The following is a 13,134-nucleotide window of genomic DNA, read 5'->3' on the forward strand; positions in this document are numbered from 1 at the left end:
GTACAATCCTGATTTGATGGAGACGGACATGTGAAGCACAGAGGAACATCTGGTGGAACTTTTGAAATGCCTGTTTTGCTGCCACTGCTACTGTGCGATCGGAGAGATCTCCGGGAGGAAGGCCCCGAATCCTCCGCTTTGCCTGCTGCTTGGCAGCCAGTGCCGGGGTTGAAGCGCTCATCAGAGATGGTGCTTGGTGCCAGAGGGCTGGTCAGAGGCTCGAAGTTTTTGGACAGACTTGGAGTTGGCTGTGGTTGGGGCTCCCAGAGTGCTGTATTGGCAAGCTGTGGCGCTGGAGGTTCATGGCAGGAAGAGTTTTTCTTCCTTCTACCGTCTGCATGAGATGATGGGCTGACAGAGACTTTCTTTTAAACCGTGCATGGACTGCTCTTTATCAGATGACGGTATTGTTTTGCCTGGTTGAAACTATGTGTTATAATTATGTGGTCTTTGTCAGTTAGTCTTTTATCAATTATGGTATTGTCTGCACTGTTGAAACTATATGTTAACCATATGTAACTCGGTGGTTTTGTGTAGGTCTTATACCTTTAGGTTTGTCTGATGGGTTTGTAGTTCCTTTCTGGGGAACGTGCTAAGACAGTAGCACGATATTGATATGCAGCAGCCTCTCCGGACTCTGGATTGGGGATTACCAAACATCATGTGGTTTTTCTTGTGTGGTCAGTTTTGTGCTTTCTCGTGATACCATTCCGGAGAACGTTCTCATTTTTTAACTGCATTGTATTTGTGGTTTATAAATGACAATAAACTGAATCTGAATCTTGTTGCTGCTGAAGTACAAGCAGAAGCTGAAACAAGAGGTGGCCATAGTTAAAACCGTCCACTGTTGGTCCAACCAATTGGCCTCCATGCTGCAGGACTGCTTTGATGATGTCCACTAAATGTTGTTCATGATGAGGATGTCTCCAAGTTCACGGAAGGATCGATGAGTTTCATCTAGAAGTGCATCAAGGATGTTGCCCCCCAGAATTTGGTCAGGGTCTATCCAAACCAGAAATCCTGCATCAACAGTTCTATGTAAGCAGCACTTATTGTGCGACACAGAGATTAAGTTGCCGGTAATCAGTAGGAGCTCAAGAGATGCTGCTATGATCTGCACAAAGTCATCAAGGCAGCGAATCAACAATACAGGGACAAGATCCAGACACAACTCACCAGCAACAACACATGAAGCTTATGGCAAGGTCTGCACTCCATTGCAGACTTCAAAGCTCGCAGTGGAGTTTCCAACATCGCTGCCTCGCTCCCAGTTGAGCTAAGTCATCATTGCAACACTGAGCCCCTGAGGAGACCTACAGCTTGGTCGTCTCTGAGACCGAAGTACACTGGTGATTCCAATGAGTGGACAGTCACAAGGCTGCTGCACCAGACGGCATCCCAGGGCAGGTACTCGGAGTGTGTGTGGTACAACTGGCAGGTGTATTTACAGACATTTTTAATCTCTCTCTCTGTAGAGTGCTCTCCTGCTTCAAAACATCCACCATTGTTCCTGTACCTAAAAAGACCAAGGTAATATGTCTGAACGACTGGCATCCTGTTGCACTCACCTCAATAATAAGCAAATGCTTTGAGAAGTTGGTCAAGGACTACATCTGCAGCATGCTACCACCCAACTGGGCCCCCTACAATTCGCCTACCAACACAACCGATCAACAGATGATGCAACAGACACAGCTCTACACATCTGGAGAAGGATCCTTATGTGAGAATGCTGTTCTTGGACTACAGTTCAGCATTCAACACCATAATTCCCTCTAAGCTCGACACAAAGCTCAGAGACTTCTGCCTTGTGCAGCTGGATCCTAGATTTATCAGATTGCTGGCAGGTGGTAAGAGTGGGCTCCCTCATCTTTGCCCCTCAACACAGGTGTCCCTCAGGGCTGTGTACTAAGCCCCCTCCTTTACTCTCTGTACAGTATACCATGACACAGTGGTGTCAAGAAAACAAGCTCTCCCTCAATGTCATGAAAACAAAGGAGCTGGTTGTGGATTACAGAAGGAATGGAGACAAGCTAACTCTTATTAACATCAATGGATCTTGGGTTGAGAGGGTAAACAGTTTTAAGTTCTTCTGCATAAATATCACCAGGGATCTCTCATGGTCTGTACATACCAGCTGTGTGGTGAAAAAAGCACAACTGCGCCTCCTGCACCTCAGATGGTTGAGGCAGTTTGGTATGGGCCCCCAAATCCTAAGAACTTTCTACAGGGGCACAATTGAGAGCATCCTGACCAGCTGCATCACTGTCTGGTATGAGAACTGTACTTCCCTCAATCACAGGACTCTGCAGAGTGGTGCGGACAACCCAGCACATCTGTAGATGTGAACTTCCCACTATTCAGGACATTTACAGTCAAGTGTGTAAAAAGGGCTCAAAGGATCATTGGGACCCAAGTAACCCCAACCACAAACTGTTCCAGCTGTTACCATCCAGGAAACAGTACCACAGCATAAAAGCAAGAACCAACAGGCTCTGGGACAGCTTCTTCCACCAGACCATCAGACTGCTTAACTCATGCTGATACAACAGTGTTTCTTTGTTATATTGACTATCCTGTTATAATAAATAAGTTACTATAAATGGCACTTTGCACATTTAGATGATGTAAAGATTTTTACTCATGTATTTGAAGGAGGCAAATAATAAAGTCAATTCAATAATTTCATCCATCGCTGTGACATTACCCTTAACTAAAAATGCAAATTCCCCCTCCTCCCTCACCTCTGCCATGCCACCTCAAGCACCTGGATTCAGAATATTAACCTGCTATCTTATCTCCCCCTTAGATATGCTTCCATAATGGCTATAATATCCCAAGGCCACATAGCTATGAAGTCCAAAGTTCATCCATTTTAGCTGTCAGGCTTCTTGCATAGAAGGATCAAAGTGCACTTACAGTAGGTTTTCTTTGCTCCTGGCCATTCTCGTGTTGGTCAGTCTTATTCAAATTGCTGTCACTGACTCTGCATCACTTTCTGGTCTCTTTATTTTCCTCCCTGAAGCTTGGCATCCTCTGCTGAAGGGGCCAGTCTCGATTCATTCTGGGGCAGCTCACTCACCTTTGGTCACTAAGATAGGCAGCCAATCAATTGAGATAGGCAGCTCTCACCTACGCTTCCAAGTAGCTGCAAGAGTGGCCACACCCCGGTATACAACTTTGACAGCTGGGTCTCATACCCGTGAGGTAGGGACATGGCTGTCCTAGCAGGTGAAGTCAGTTCTTAGCAGACAAGGCAGATAGGATCAACAGTGAGATCTAATGACCAGGAAAACAACTTTGCTGAGTGCAAACTGCATGACAAGACAGAAGTCACAGTCATCCACTGCACTCAAGGAAGATCCCAACTGTGACAAATACTCCTACCACATTGCAATCTCTCCTGCATGTTTCTGAATGCCATTATCAGATATGACAGACAACCAATAGCACTAGAAAGTCTGCCTGCCAGAATATTGTCAGGAATTGAATAGTTAAGATTATGGTTTACCTGAGGCATTGGTGAGACCATATACAGATTTGAACTATTTGAAGGAAGTAACAATTAGTAGTTCAGAGGAACTGTAGCTGGAATGAGAATGTTGTCTGATAAGGAAAGATTGAACCAATTAAGCTCATACTTGTTTAAAGAGAGAGGTGATTTGACAGGCTGAACGTGAGAAGTATAGAACAGCAACTGGGAGGTGGGATGCCATTGTTTACAAATATGTAGTCACCAAGAATGAGAATTCTTCTCCCCCCAAAAAAAACCAGATCATACACTTAAGGAACTTAAAAAGTACTGCAGGTGGAAAGGAACATGGAATTGAGGTTACAAATCTGATCCACCAAGGATTTATTGAATGGAAAGGCAGGTTTAAGGGGGCAGGTGGTATACTCTGGTTCCTAACCTGTACAAAAACAGTTGATATTAACCAAGTTTTGGAAGGAGAGGAACTCTACCCATGACTCTCTAGAGGCACACTGGGCTGGTGGACACATGTAGCCCATGGGAGGTTTGGAACAATAGGTGTGAAGTGGAAGCACTGATACGAGACCCTGCTTCTCTAACCAAACCACTAACCTCAAACACCTCCCTGATTTGCTGCAGATGCTAAGTGGCCAATATTGAGGAATTGTGCATCTTATTCCAGGAGGCATTCCCTGTGGTGAAAAAAATCATGCTATAGACAGTTAGTTAACTACACCCTTGTACCTTTCTAGGTGATCTTTAAGTTGAAGACAGTGGTTTTGGACCACAGGCAATTGCTCTTGAACTTTACCTGGAATTCTATCCAATTTGTCTTTACTATTACCTTGTAGGTCTTGAACAAAACCTCTTGAACACACAACAAATACATAATGTGGTAAATATTTAACACAATCTGTTAACTTCCTTCCATTATTAGCATGTTTAAATTCAAACCTATTCTTCTGAATTAATATACCATGGGTGACATGGTTAAGCTGGTATTTAATGCTCATCCCCAATGTCCAATGGGATTCCCAGTACTAATATCAGGTGAACCAAAATGGCCACTATAGCTGCAAAGATGGAAGCAAAAGGTAACCAATTCCATACAGATAAGCTATAATTAAAAGACAAACAGAAATGAAAATAATTTTATTTCAAATTTATTTATTCCAAACAATTCAAGACAAAACAATTCATTCCACTTTAAACCAGCTGAAAACTGATTGGAATTAATAATCCGATCATAATTTTTGGATTAGCATCAAAGTAACTGAGATGATTTATAAGCATTTTAATCCAAAAAGGTACAAATGCACCAACAGTCAATTATCAGACAAGGTGGAGATCCTTGGCCACAAGATTAGCGGTGATCGGATGCATGCTGGGTTTGTTTTTCAGAAAGGTATCAATTGCTTGCTGACGGGCCTTCTCAAAATTGTACAAATCCCTGTAATATTCATTTAATAACAAAGATAATATTACTTAAACATGTAAACAGAAAAAGTAGGGCACTTTACTCTTAGCATTTAGTTTCATCCTAGTTTTTATACAAACACTAACAAATACAACACTCATTATATTGAAGGAGAGGTCCACCACCTGACAAAATTCAATCTAGGTTTTACAATTGAAGGTTTCCTGGCCACTAATAATTGTTTTGTGATTAAAAACATTGTGGCCATTGCTGTCAATTCAACATGAAAAATAAGAGGTGCACACCACATATTCAGATTTATTAGTTAAATAAAAGGAAGACACTTGTATTTCATACCCAGTGTTTACTTAGATATAACACATCATTAAATTGTAGAAAATAAAACTAAATAATTTTCAGTCCCACACAAAAATATTGCTAAATGACCAACTTTGTCAATTTAATTATTTTCATTTGCTGCATAATTATGTTTTTTAAACATTTAAATCCTCAAGCCTCGTTCTTATATCTCCCCTCTTTCAACCTGCACCCAACAATACATGAACAGCTAGTCCCCAAGCAGTTCACGTGGACTATTCTGGCTCCTTTCCCTTTTTGGATTTCAAGGAGCATCATCCCCCCACTTTCATGCTTCTATGTAACCCAGACCTCTACTTTCATAATCATTTTAGTAAATCTCAACTGTTCCCTTTAAGACCACTAAAGCATGGTGGCAAAGACAAGATAACTTAGTTTTAGAAAGATGCATTACTTCCTTGCTCTTACACCTCTGTTTATGACGTCCAAGAGTGCACGTTTTTTTATTTCTCCAATAGCCATGGCATTTTTAACCATGCAAGTCCATATTCCTTTCCATTTTTATACCCCTTTTAGAAATGTGCCCTCAAGATGTGCCTCTCTCATTTTATCAGAATTATGACATATCTTGGCATTAAATTTCATAGACCAACCATCCAACTATTGACATCATGCTGACAATACCTCTGCAAAGTCTTTGACTATCCTGACAATTCACTAGGCCTGCAGATTTTGCCAGACTCATCTGGATATTCAGAAATTATGCTCCATACACAATAAAACATTAAAATCAGTGATCCTTGAGGAACTTCTCCCAGCCAGAGAAAGAACCTTCACTACTATTGTATCACAAATTTAAATGCAGTAATATAATCAAAGATATATATACCCACTAATCAAACATATATTAAAAATTTACACAGCAACTAATTGTCAAATTAAAAGCACCTGTAAAGAGGACGAGTGAACTTCATTCTGCCTTGCACGGTAACCATTTCCAAAGCAAGAGGAATGGCCTTCTCCCACTGACTCCGGAGGCATAATCGCAACCACCTTACATTGGAAAAAAAGAACGTTTACAAAAAAATTCAAGTAATTACTAAAAATACCATCCAGTTTAAACAGTAAAATGACATGATGCTGTACATGGGGAGATGGCAAGTATAAGATTTAGACAGTTCAGCTCAGATCAGATAGTCTGCTCTTGTGGTGTAAATTCAAGGGTCTAATCTTGATGAATCCATTTAGTTCAATTCAGACCTTATTTTGTGTAATATAAATTACAAAACAATGCAGATTCAACAATATTTACACTTTTAATCTAGGCCATTTTCCTCAGTTTAAGTTATTGTACAAATACTGTGGCCGCAATAGGTCTGATGACAAGGATACAGTAGCAAGTGACTTTCTAAAGCCTTTTCATCTTTGATGAAACAGAAATCAGGAATGTAACTGGATAATACCTCTTTCTTGAATGCATGTAACTTCACCAGAACTACCCAGGTGACAAGACACTTAAAACTGTAAGATGCAGTGTAGCAACTCAAAGCTTCAGCACATGGTTCAAATCTTCAACCTTGACCATTTAGTGTCTGCTGCCTTTGTTCAACAATCACCTGCAAGTTCCCCTTCAAGACGTACATTAACTTAGGAATATATTACTATTACTTCATATCCACTGTTCAATTCCTAGAGATCCCTTCCCAGCACTACAATTACCTGCAGAACAAAGACAGTTGGTGTCACAGGTAGCAATTCATGGCATCTTTAAGGGCAAAAAGGGTTGGATATTCATTATCAGCCTTACCAGTTGGACCCAAATCCTGTTAATTTAAAACATTTTTTGCTGAACTCATTGCCAGAATCTGCTTAAATTAAACACTTAAAGAGTGTTCTCATCTTGCCCTTTCATCTGAAAGAACTGTCTCCAGCAAGAATGTCTGTCCTGGTGTAGTTCTCATTAATGGGTGCTTTATTCAATTGATCAATCATGTGGTGCTGTGAAATCAAGGTGGACAGCTGTTTGGGCACACAAATACTGGAAAAAGCTGTTTTTCCCCAAACATGAATCTAACAGAATAATGTAGTGGAAACCAGTTGATTTCCCACTTTCATCCCAAAATCATTCAAGATTGGATCACCTTGACAATGCAAATATGTCAGGATGCTGATTATTGACTATAGCTAAGCATTTAATACTACACTTACAGTCCTGATCGAAAAGCTACAGAACCTAAGCCTCTGTATCTCCTTCTGCAACAGAATCCTCAGCTTCCTAACTGGAAGACCGCAATCTGTAGAGATTGGAAATAACATCTCTACCTTTCTGACAATTAATACTGGCACTCCACAGGGATGTGCGCTTTGCCCACTGCTCTACTCTCTCTACATCCATGACTGTGTGGCAAGGCAGAGCTCAAACAGCATCTACAAATGTGCTGATGATACAGCCACTGTTGGCAGACTTTCAGATGGTGACAAAAGGGCATACAGGACTGAGATATACCAGTTAGTTGAGTGGTGTCACAGCAACAACCTTGTATTCAACGTCAGCAAGACCAAAGAGCTGATTGTGGACTTCAGGAAGGGTAAGACGAGGGAACACAAACCAATCCTCAGTGGGATCAGAAGAGGAGAGAGTGAGCAATTTCAAGCTCTTGGGTGTCAATATCCCTGAGGACCTAACCTGAATGCAACATATTGATGCAGCTATAAAGAAGGCAAGATAGCAGCGACATTTCATTAGGAATTTGAGATTTGGTTTGTCAATTAAAACACTCAGAAACTTCTAATGTACCATGGAGAGCAGTCTGACTGGCTGCACTGTCTGGAATGGGGAGGGGGGCTACTGCGCAAGATACAAAAAACAGTTGCAGAAGCTTGTAAAATTAGTCAGCTCTAACTTGAATACCGGCCTCCTCAGTATCCAAGACATCTTCAAGGAAGGTGGCATCCATCATTCAGGATGCCCAACACCTGGGACATAACCTCTTCACACTTTTACCGAAGGGAAGGAGATGCCGATGCCTGAAGGCACACATTCAGTGATTCAGGAACAGCTTCTTCCCCTTGGCCATCCAATTTCTAAATGGACATTGAACCCATGAACACGACCTCACTACTTTTTTTAATTATTATTTCTGTTATTTTGCACTTATTTTAATTTAACTATTTAATAGACATATATAAACTTAATGTAACTCAGTTTTTTTCCGCGGTAGACATTTATCATCTATTTTATTGTACTGCTGCCATAAAGTTAACAAGTTTCATGACTTATGCTGGTGATATTAAATCTAATTCTGAGGATGTTCAGTGAATTTTACCTGAACTTTATCTCTGCATTTTTGACGTCATCAAATTTGTAAACTTCTTGCATTCTTTTCACACTGTTAAGTTGCAATGGAGGCTAAATCCAAACAGAAAAATATTTACTGGAAAGAATTTATATTAACATTAACTGAACATTCTCACACACTTTCAATGCCATTCCACTTAATTATGAACTGCCACTTTAAAAGCATTTTTACATAATTTCTGATTTATTTTGTAACATTCTACAATTAATTTTATAGTATTAAACAGTCTACAGTTTTACTGGAAGGTACAAGATGTTAATCTTCATTTTGGGTGCAATTAATTACTCCATTTAATATCTAAACCTTAAAGCTGTGGTGAATTTAAAATTGCTGTACAAAGGATATATTCATAAAAGTGAAGTTCAGAAAAGCATGAATTTCAACATTAACTGCTTATTCCTCTGCAGGAGTCAAAGGGGAAAATACTATTAAAACATTACACTTCTTTCCACCTTTAGATCTGTCCTTTTGAGTAAATTGGTCAAACTTAGTATCTCAGGAGGCTGAAAGTGAAATGTTTTAGGGATCCCATGTAAAATATCTGAGCACGTCTCACCTGCATATTGTAAGTAGTGTGTGGATTTAGTTTTAATCACATCTATTTTAAAATAATTTTCAAGATTACAGAATCTGGAAATTTATGAGCACCTTTGCATGACTCAGTGGTGCAATAGGTTGTGTAGATGTCCTACAGCTCCAATGATCCAGATTTCTGTCTGACCCCTGCAGCTCTTTTTATGGAGTTTGCACAACCATGGGGGATTCCACATCCCAAAGATAGCTGCTTACTAAGTGAATTAGCTACTATTTTTTTGCCATGGTATTTGTGGGCTGTATTAGGAAATTGGAAGAGGAGTTATTAATAGAATAAGAGAACAAGGTTGTAAAAAATAAGTGGGAAAATGGGAATAATGGAATTGTTTGGACAAATAGTTGCTTCTGCATAATAAAAAAAAATTGCTATTTCTACTGCAATAGGTCAACTCAAGAAGCAATGTTTCCATCATCCTGGATGAATGCACATTAGTCTTAGATTATTTTCTTACCTTCTGTAGTAAAAGAGAAAGAAACTCTATTTTTTGGTGTGATGACATATGCTTCAGATCCACTTCACTAAAGCACCCCAGCTCAGAATCAGATGCCTGCAATTTATTTAACTTATTTTTGTCAAAATAATCTCCACATTCACTTATAAATGTACAGGTACTACCATAAAAAAGATTATCTTACAAAAAATAAAAAAACAGATTCAGAAAACTATCTTTAAAATACCAAGCTAAAAGATAATAGATTTTGTTTAGCAAGTATAATAGCAAAAGTAGTGATAAATCCAAACACTATGAACATCATTGAAAGTACCAAAATAAACATCAATTTAAAGTTCTGATACAACAAATTGGCACCAAATTCCGGTTCAGCTACATCACACTTCATCATTTGGAGTTGACAGCATCTGAACGTATAATTTCAATGCATTGCTTGAGAAAAAAAATTATTTTTGGATTCTTACGGATTGCCTGCCCAAGTAAATAAGGACTTGATCAGTCGCCATCTTCAACGTATTTAAAACTATAGGATCTTTTTTTAAGAAAGCTAACTTCTTAGTGAGGATTGGACTCAAAGTTAGGTTTTTAATTTGTTCAAGTTTATATTTTAGGTTCTCAATCAAATAAAAGTACAATTGCTGGGAATTGTCTAATATGATCAGATGATCAAAACTGCACAGTCAACACTACTCCATTGTGGCAGTTTTAACAAGGTGCACAATCAGATTTGAAGTCCAGAAGGTATGGAAATATACAGATCTGAAGCACTGATGGCTTAAGTTATTAAAGCAAAAAATGCAGAAAACAATGAGTAGCAACTATGGAAAGAGTCAACATTATCAGAACAAAGACACCACAGCAAAGCCCATTGAACTAATGCCTCTCAACACAGGAGAGGCAAGCTCAATCCTAATTACAAGATGCTCATGTGGAGTTTTCATCTTCTCCCTATGACCACATAGGTTCCGGTTTCCTCCCATGTCCCACAGTCATATGGGTTGGCAAGTTAACTGGCCACTGTAAATTGCCCCTAGAGTGTAGAATCTGAGGGAAGGTGATGAGCATGGTGGAAGAATGAAAATAGCAGGGTATATATTGGATTGAAGTAAACAGACTTGGCCAAAGGACTCCTTTCCATGCTGTACTTCTCCATGTCAATGAAGTGTCTCTGGCATTCTACATTATTTTCAGATTTTCCAGTATCTGCAGTTTTTTTTCCCCATTTCAGACAGTCTAGGTGTTTCCTTAATCATTAACCATACATTTCAGTTTATAATTTGGGGGATGACAGCTTCATATTTTTAGAATTTGTGGTATCTTTTTACAGGACAGATCAATTTTACTCACTGCGATCCACCGTTTACAAAGACATATGCAAGCATCAGCCAAAGAAGTGTCGTAACTGCAAAACAAATGCCTCTATATTCACTTTGATTGAACATATATTTAACAAGTTGGATGATTAAATGTTTCACAAAGAAACTAACAATGTACACTGGGACCTTTTCATTAAATGGAAAATTGAAAGATCATTGTTCCCAATATCAAATACAGACCCTCTATCAATACTGTAATTGATTTTCAATGGTAATACAACAGAATATCTCTGATCAAAATCCTGAATTTCAAATGTTGAACCAAGTACGTTCAATAGTCCTGATTTTTACACTACCTTTGTTTTCAACTATAATCCAAACACTGGAATTCCCTCTTAAACTGTTCTTATCAAAGTCTGGAAACTCATCTCTGCCCTGATATACATTTGCAAATGCCCCTGTGAAGCATCTAGAGATATTTTACTGTATTATTTTTATACAAAGTCTCAATATTGAAATAACCGATTTTCTGGGCTTTAATGAAGTTCAATTATCTTTCCAACATGCATCCCTAAAGAAATATTTTAAATATTTCTAAATGAAATTAGATAATTAAATTCTGGTCAACAGCAGAAGCTACTTCATTGGCCCATCACTCAGCTTTGGAACACCTGGACAGTTAAGATGCAGACGTAAAGATGTTCTTTATTGACTACAGCTCAAGATTCAATGCCATCATCCCCTCAAACTCTTCACTGAGCCCAAAGGCCAGGATCCCAATACCTCCCTGTGCAACTGGACCCTGATTTCCACACTTGCAGACCCCAGACAGTTCAGAATGGCAATATCTTCACAATCACCATTAACACAAGGGCACCTTAAGGCTCTGTGCTTAGACCCCTGCTTTACTCATTTTATACTATGATTGTGTGACTAACTACAGCACCAATACCATATTCGGGTTTTCTGACAACAAAACTGCTGCTGGCTGGATCAAAGGTAGTGACGAATCAGCATATAGAAGGGAGATTCAAAATTTGGTTGAATGGTGCCACAATAATCTCTCTCTCAACACCAGCAAAATCAATGAGTAACTTTAAATTCCTTGGCCTTAGGATCTGTTTTGGGACCAGCACACAAGTGCCATTTTAAAGAAGTTTGTGCAGATTCAGTATGTCACTCAATACTTTGATAGACGCACAGTGGTGAGTATCATGGCCTGGTATAGGAACACCAATGCCCAGGAACAGAAAAGTCTACAAAAAGTGGTGAATACAACCCAGTCCATCACAGGCAAAGTCTTCCCCACCACTGAGCACATTTACATGGAGTGCCACTATAAGAAAGCAGCATCCATCAGCAAGAACCCTCACCATCCAGGCCATGCTACTGTATTTTCTCCCTACTACCATCAGGCAAGAGTTCTTAGGTTCTGATCTCTTTTTTTTTGTTATTTGTAGCTTTTCTTCTTTTGCACATAGACTATTTGTCAGTCTCCATATATAGTATTTTTTGTAAACTTTGTATTTTAGGTTTTTGTAAATGTCTCCAACAAAATGATTCTGAAGGTAGTAATATGGTGACATGTGCACTTCTGATAATATATTTTACTTTGACCTTGCTCTTGCTTCTAATGTGAATGGGCATGCAATTCTAAAGCCTTTCAGAATCTCTTCCAAATCAACTGCACATTTGATTTAAAAATTCACATCAGAAACAGTTTTACACCTTTTCTAACAGATTAATCTAGTATATACAAATCTGCAAGCTTAAAGAACTAGATTGAAAAGTTAAAATCCAAAACAAGAAATGAGTAGGCACCAGGACATACAAATTATTGGTCACAATATTCAAGCATTACAAAAATTGTATAATGTAATAAAATCTTAAAAGGTAAAAATGAGCTATAATTTTTAAACATAAAAGTCCACTCAAATTATTACTAGTTACTACTCTATAGCAACTGTTAATTTAGATAGTATTTTAAAATAATGCATAGCTTGCTTTCTTTTAATGAATAAGTCAAAGTAAACTGAACCAAAACCTCTCAACTCAATCTACACCATTTTAAGCAAGGCTTTCTTCTATATACTTAAGGTCTAAGATCCAGTTTACTTGTATTCGAAAATAACTTCCCTTGAACTAAATCCAATGTGGTACATTTTAAAACAGTCAAATTTTGGGATTTTTAGTAGTTTATGAATTT

The 13,134-nt window shown here is 38.8% G+C and overlaps 1 protein-coding gene across 1 annotated transcript in view; it reads right to left on the bottom strand.

The window, feature by feature from the left end:
- Positions 1-4,619: 4,619 nt before the first annotated feature.
- Positions 4,620-13,134, bottom strand: part of lta4h (leukotriene A4 hydrolase) — an 81,176-nt gene continuing 72,661 nt past the window's right edge. The window contains exons 15-19 of the mRNA XM_059987816.1: positions 10,960-11,014; positions 9,613-9,708; positions 8,534-8,616; positions 6,156-6,260; positions 4,620-4,922 (exon numbers count right to left, since the gene is read on the bottom strand). Of these exons, the coding sequence (XP_059843799.1) occupies positions 4,805-4,922; positions 6,156-6,260; positions 8,534-8,616; positions 9,613-9,708; positions 10,960-11,014 (457 nt within the window). The 3' untranslated portion in view covers positions 4,620-4,804. The remainder of the gene's footprint in view (positions 4,923-6,155; positions 6,261-8,533; positions 8,617-9,612; positions 9,709-10,959; positions 11,015-13,134) is intronic.

Source organism: Hypanus sabinus, chromosome 13, assembly GCF_030144855.1.
Source record: "Hypanus sabinus isolate sHypSab1 chromosome 13, sHypSab1.hap1, whole genome shotgun sequence".
NCBI lineage: Eukaryota > Metazoa > Chordata > Chondrichthyes > Myliobatiformes > Dasyatidae > Hypanus > Hypanus sabinus.